The sequence below is a fragment of the Macrobrachium rosenbergii genome, chromosome 23 (genome assembly GCF_040412425.1).
Source record: "Macrobrachium rosenbergii isolate ZJJX-2024 chromosome 23, ASM4041242v1, whole genome shotgun sequence".
Lineage (NCBI taxonomy): Eukaryota > Metazoa > Arthropoda > Malacostraca > Decapoda > Palaemonidae > Macrobrachium > Macrobrachium rosenbergii.
The window spans coordinates 37,136,969-37,144,468 of NC_089763.1; the positions used below are offsets into that span (position 1 = coordinate 37,136,969).

The window sequence follows — 7,500 nt, forward strand, 5'->3', positions numbered from 1 at the left end:
TTGTTCGGTTTTTGGTAACTCATTATTTTAGTGGGTTTTTTCATTTTTCTTTATTTAAATTTATAACTGCTTCCTTTTAAGTACAGGACTTCACTTTCTCTGGAGTTTTATGAAAGGAAGACATAATGGATAAATAATAATGATTTTCTAAGACAGTGCCAAGTATCATGATATCTTCAACCTTCTCTGTTGAACTTGATCCGCTTCAAACCACCTCACATTGAATGTAGTGTCTTTTAAGATACCCTGTACAGTACATTATGTTTTTAAAAACAGAACAATACAAAACAAAGCTACTTCTCCGTCGTAGCCTCACATTTCTCCGCGTAAAGCTTTTTCCAGCCGAGAAACAAACTTTATTCTTTATCACATAACAATAATAAGAACAACATGACCTCCTTTCGGCCTTAATTCTTTTACGCAGAGCTTTTCCCGAGGAAACATTTTTTTTTTTTATTTATCTAATTTCTCATCAGGTAGATAAGCCTATACTCTGCCCTCCTTTCCCTCTTTTGTGAAATGGCTGTAAAAAACTTGTTGTAAACCCTTCATCATTTATTATCCCTCTTGCTGTTGCGGTTGCCAGGGAAGCTGCGTCATTCCACTTCTCTTTTAATGCCGCAGAATGTAGGATTTATTTCCATTGACCTTTTAGTGGGAAAAGTTTCTCAATTATATTTTCACTTCCGTTTTCGTACAATGGCTCCTAAAATTGATTTGCATTTTCTTTTTAATCCGACATGTCCAAAATTATATTTTCATTTCCCTTTTGTTGTAACAGCTGCGTGATGCAAGTGCATTCCCTTTTCAGAATAAGTCTGAATAAATATAACACCATGTCCCCTTTAATGTAACAGGGTCTGGTTATATTTCTATTTCCTTTGTAATATTCGAGCTTTTAGATTAATTGAACATTCCCTTTTTCTATAAAAGCGTTTAGGTTATGCTTCTATTTTCTATTTCAGTATTAAATCCTCCAGATTTTATTATATTCTCCCATCAGCGTGATAGACTCTAAATTACATTTCCATTCCTCTTAAAGTAACACTGCCTCTGAGTTATATTTCCGTCCTTTCCCTCTTTGAAGGGTAATCGTTACCTAAATGAGTCTTCTTGTAAATGCTTTGTTCTGGGAGACAATTAGGCGACGAACAGAGAGTTCAGTCTTGCGCCGTTGTCTCTTGGGTCTCATTGTCACCTGTTGCCGCTCGCACTTGACCCCTCGTGTTTGTTGTCAGTTTTAATACTTGGTTACTATATTAAGAAGGGAGGTGGTGGGTCCTTAATCCCGTGCTGAGCTCTTTCATTGGGGTTAAAATGTGTAAAGCTGGAGGAATATTCTCGTTACTTGAATCTCTAGGATATTTTCTACTTTGTAACTGTTTGCAGTTTTATGAATCTTTTGGGGAAATTATGTCTTCAACTGTAAATGTGTGCGTAATATATACTGTGTGTGTGTGTATATATATATATATATATATATATATATATATATATATATATATATATATATATATATATATATATATATATATATATAGTGGACACACACATGTATATTATGCACACGTATGCAACGGAATATATATATATATATATATATATATATATATATATATATATATATATATATATATATATATATATATATATATATATGTACACACTATATATATATATATATATATATATATATATATATATATATATATATATGTATGTGTGTGTGTGTGTAGATAAAATAAAACATTTTTTGTGTCTGGAGAGAGAGAGAGAGAATGGATATGCGTCGTCCATTAGAGATGAAGAGAGAGAATTTAAATATTATATATGATACATCAGTCACTAGAAAGAGCAAAGAGCAGGGCAAAATTCCAGACACCCGGACGAATGAAACAATGACGTTTATAAACGCGACTTTATCATAATGAAATATAAATGAAAGAAAGCAACAATACATAGAACTCTACAGAACACGCAAATTTTTCAAACTGTTGCCTGAAATGTCTTGTTTTTATTGTCATTTAATCATGAGACACTGATTGATTTTCTGTGAATCTGTCAAAACCATTAGTTGTTTTACCATAAAAGAAATAGGAAATGCTTTAATTAACGCCATACTTCATAATCTGTTTCTATTTCTGGCCTTTACGAAGAAAGCTGGTTTAATCTTCTTTCGGTGATACATTCATATATTGATTAATTCCGGCGTAACAAATTTTCATTCCGTGGGATGCGTTAATCAATGGGTTATCAATATCTCAGTTGAAAATGTTATTTATGATGATCATTTCCTTTTTTTTTTTTTTTACTTTCAATTTATATTTTAAAGTTTAGTGGACGGTACCTAAATGTAAGCACTTTAGTGAAGTAATCGGGAAGAGTAGTCCCATTTAGTGAGTGTTCAAACTGAAACATTATTTGATCATGTTTACTTAGAACAGGAGCTGAAATTGAAATAAAATGCTAATTTACTAAAAGTCTTCACTTGGATATTTGGTGGGAAGTAAAATATGTTATTGAATATATTCTCATACACTTTTGGTTTACAGTCAGAATTTATATTCAAAATGTACATAAAGTCATATTAGTAAGATCACACTGCAGTTATCCCCGAAGGGGGCCAGTGCCGTCTGTGCACTGTGGGCATTACTTACGGTCTTCCCAGCGCCCCCTCGGCCCCTAGCTGCAACACCTTTCGTCCCTTTTACTGTACCTCCTTTCATATTCTCTTACTTCCATCTTACTTTCCACCTTCCCCTAACAGTTGATTCATAGTGCAGCTGCGAGGCTTTCCTCCTGTTACACCTTTCAAACCTTTTACTGTTAATTCCCTTTTCAGCGCTGATTGACCTCATAGGTCCCAGTGCTTGGCCCTTGGCCTAAATTCTGTATTCAGTTCAGTTCGATTCAACACTGCAGCTACAAAATATTTGCGATATTGTTGACCTTTGCTGTTGTGACGCCAGCTGGGCAAGCCGGTTAATGAATCAGTGACTTTTGTCATTCATTGACAAACCAAACGAATCTAATGCACTTATTTCGCCTGAAGTTTTGTTACAGTTTGCATCCTCACAAAACTCTCTCTCTCTCTCTCTCTCTCTCTCTCTCTCTCTCTCTCTCTCTCTCTCTCTCTCTCTCTCTCTAAACACAGTAAATGTCTTATCTCTGTCGTATCATGAGTATGGATGAATGCATTTATAGGTTGCTCACACATACAGTTGAAGGCTGAATTTTCACAAAGATTCGTAAGACCATAGTAAAATTATTACTTCTGATATACCATTTTTTACCATTCATTTTTTTATTAACTAAATATTAGTTCAGTACCAAGACTTGACACTTACATATACCTTTGTTGAAGCTTATTTTACGGTGTAAAGTACCTTGTCTTTGAATATTCTGAAACACCTGGAAACTAATCCTGAGTCCCTGAGGCGAGATCCGTTATGGAATAGCCCATTCAAGGATAATACGGCTTCCGTTTACAAACGGTTTGTATATATCTTGTATACTCTATGCCATGTCGGTCATCCGCGTCTCAGAATTGTTTATGAGTACCCTCTCGTCCTCAGACCGATGTTTTTGTTATATTAATTGTAGATAAGTTAGGAAGCTTTGGGGAATAGGGTCTGTTTAGTACAAAATATACAAACACACACACACACAGGGGTCCGTTTGAAGAGAATAAAGAATAACTGCGTGAAATATCGTAAGTAGTGTAATCACTAGTGGATTCGGGGTTAGGGGGGGGCCACTTGGGCACGGGCCACCCCATGAAAATTATGACAAAATAATAATATTGAAGGTTTAGATAATAATAACGTAAATGATAAGTATAAAAATGGGAAAAAATAAAAAATCTAATAATATATACAAATATATAATTTACATATATATATATATATATATATATATATATATATATATATATATATATATATATATATATGTCTGTATGTATGTATGTATATACACATACATATATATGTAAATACATACATACATACATACATACACACATATATATATATATATATATATATATATATATTATATATATATATATATATATATATATATATATATATATATATATATATATATATATGTATAATATGAAAATTGGTGTCCCCCCAATGAAATTTTTCTGGATCCACTGGTGAGCGTAATCACAGCATACTAGAAGGTCAAACTCGTCTAAGGTTCTCGATAAAACGAAGAGTTTTACCAATTTTATTTCTTCCAAATGCAAGCCTAAAGAAAAACATACAATTGAAATATCACAAGTTACGCAAAGTAAAAGAACATTGTTCCTACACGATACACAAACCACCGGTCCTTTGAATTAGGACTTACTCACAGCGAAGCTGGAAGTAATACCTAATGTAAAGGACCTCAGGTTTGTATAGTTAGGAAAAATATAATTTACTTTAAATAAAAAAACTGTGATTTTTCACTACAGCAGCGAATTGCGAACACGATCTCAGCCAACAGTGAAATCGGCAATGTGTTGATGGGCGAAATTTGTTCTTCTGTAAAAGATTCGAATGTACCTCACTTACGTATTTTATGTAAAAGATTTCAATATAAAAAATTTCGATTATATTGAAATAAAATGCAGTGGCATGAGCAACCCTCGATATTTGAATCCCATATACCCTCACAAGTATTTCTTTTTAATTATGGAGCAAAGAGCAAAAAAAAAAAAAGATTCCAAAAATTGTTTGACAGAAGAGTCCTTGATAAAAAAAAAAGTGATACCGGCCTGGCAACGAGGATCTCTCACATGTCAACATTCATCGGTGGTGTGACACGTACTGTCAATATTGTTGGCTGTGTGAGGTTCACACCGGTGGCGTGGAGAAATCATTTTAATATTTGCGAACCATTATGAGTCTGAATATAGTGAAAATACGTACTGATTCATATTGCCAGTGTGTTAATTTTAAAAATGAATTATCCGTTCCATTGCTCTTAGAACATATTGGTATGAATGTTGTAAAAAATATGAATAAACTGGCTGCAAGTGGTGCTTATATTAAGCTCCCTTGGCACCGATGGTTTTAAGAAATCCTTTAATTTTTTTTGCGAATTATTATGATTTTGAATATTATGAAGTAAATAGATCATTTTGCCATTGTTATTTAAGTTATAATCAACCTTGTGACGGGTAGCAGTTGAGGATAGCATTAATTTATGTAAAGCATTGTAATTATTATTGAGATACGAAAAAAGCGCATTCCTATAAAATATGATAATGCATTTCGGCCTGTGACTGTAACTGTTCTTGTTATAGCCATTCTTTATAAAGTCCAAGCAGCGTCTCAACAAATAGCTAAGCAATGTTAGCTTGCGCTAAGAGTTCAAGAAGGTGACTACTGTACAGTATACATGTACTCCATTTTTCCAGAGAGAGAGAGAGAGAGAGAGAGAGAGAGAGAGAGAGAGAGAGAGAGAGAGAGAGAGAGAGAGAGAGAAAGTAAATACACAGACCTACCTTTGTGTGTGTGTGTCCAAGCATGTGTGAAATGTAAAGTACCTCAAGTATGTGGAGAGAGAGAGAGAGAGAGAGAGAGAGAGAGAGAGAGAGAGAGAGAGTGTGTAAATATGCAAACCTTACCTTTTTGTGTGTGTGTGTGTAAGCTGTACCTTAAATATGTAAAAGTGTAGATGCAATTCTTGTTAAAACTTCTGACCGTTTCTTAATGTAATGTTATCGGTCTTAAAAGAAAATATATATATATAAAAAGGATAAACTTGAATACGTAAGTAGGAAGTATTCTGATTGTATGTGAGCCGCACGTAAAGACATAACATTGTGTATGCGTGTGTGTCCTCGTGTCTGTGTCAGTGAAAAGCACTGCGCTTGCATGTTTGTTATAAAAGCCAGAAGACACACCTTAAGTAGCTCGTGACGTCTTAAGAGTAGATACCCGCAGTTTTGTTGGTTCCTCTATCAAGGTTCCTTTCTTTGGCTCGGTTCCTCCTCCTCCTCCTCCTCCTCCTCCTCCTCCTCCTCCTCCTCCTCCTCCTCCTCCTCCTCCTCCTCCTCCTCCGTGGTCTTATCTCCAAGTCATTTCCCTCTCATCCCTTCAGGAACTGGAGAGGTAAAAGCCCTTCGGAAGAACAAGGCTTTGATCTACAGGATTTAATTATAGATAAGTAATTTTTGAAGGTAAATAATGACTCCCGTTTTCTTTCGCGCGAGTTTGATTTTTCCTTTTTTTTTTTTTTTTCTTTTTTTTTTTTTTACAATTAATTTTGTTTGCTGTTCTTTGAAACATATTTCAGGGCTACGTTCTAGATGTTATTTTCCTACTCTGATGAAGGAAAATGCCTTTAAATGCAAATGCATTTAACTTTATTTTTCATAATGGTTTTATCACGTTTTACTGAAGGTTTCTCCGTGACCGAAAATCGTACGGAGAAACTTTGAATGTTGCAAATATTTACGTGATGGTAACAAACAAACACACAAACAAACAAAGTGAGAACTCTTTCCTTAAACCGAACTTCCCCTCAGGCAATAAAAGAATTAACAGAGTTGTTCATTCTTTCAACCAAACTCTCATTAAACCAAACTTTCCCCAGAAAAGGAAACAATTAAAAAGAACCCTCTCTCTCTCTCTCTCTCTCTTTCTCATTTCCCCCGGGGTATAGTTTTTTTCCAGCCTGAGCCTTTTTTTTTTTTTGCGGATTCTAGCTCTTCTACGGTGTTAGGCCTATGCTTCCTGTACTTTTTCGTTTTTTTTTTTTTTATTCATCTGATAACATTATCTATCACCATTTGTTATCACCCTACCTAACATTGTTATCTATCACCATTTGTTATCATCACCCTACCAACGTCAGCCTTCCCTCCTGTAATGTAGGGAACCCTAAGTTATCTTTTCATTCTTAGAAAAATGTTTCCGTACTCTCTAGTTGCTGTATTCGTATTGTTATATCTTTTGGGAGTGAAGGTATACACATACATATGTGCATATATGTATATATGTATATATATATATATATATATATATATATACAATTATATTTATATATATATATATATATATATATATATATATATATATATATATATATATATATATATATATATATATATTATATATGGTTTTGAGCATTTACAGTATCTACATCCGGTCTCAAAGCGTATTTGTTATTTCGTTTAACTGTATCTTTAATCATGTGTACGAATCGTTTTACCTTATTATTTAATTTTTGACGTTACAGAGTTCATACTGGGCTGGATTAGTTGAAAGAAAAAAAAGTTAAGTATATCTTAGTTTAACCAGACCACTGAGCTGATTAACAGCTCTCCTAGGGCTGGCACGAAGGATTAGATTTATTTTTACGTGGCTAAGAACCAATTGGTTACCTAGCAACGGGACCTACAGCTTATTGTGGAATCCGAACCACATTATAGCGAGAAATGAATTTCTATCACCAGAAACAAATTCCTCTTGTTCTTCACTGGCCTGGTCGGAGATTCGA

The 7,500-nt window shown here is 34.0% G+C and overlaps 1 protein-coding gene across 1 annotated transcript in view; it reads left to right on the top strand.

The window, feature by feature from the left end:
• LOC136851088 (uncharacterized) overlaps nt 1-7,500 on the top strand; it is a 149,639-nt gene that overhangs the window by 85,840 nt on the left and 56,299 nt on the right. Inside the window, exon 2 of the mRNA XM_067125058.1 lies at nt 5,965-6,110. Within this exon, the coding sequence (XP_066981159.1) occupies nt 5,965-6,110 (146 nt within the window). The remainder of the gene's footprint in view (nt 1-5,964; nt 6,111-7,500) is intronic.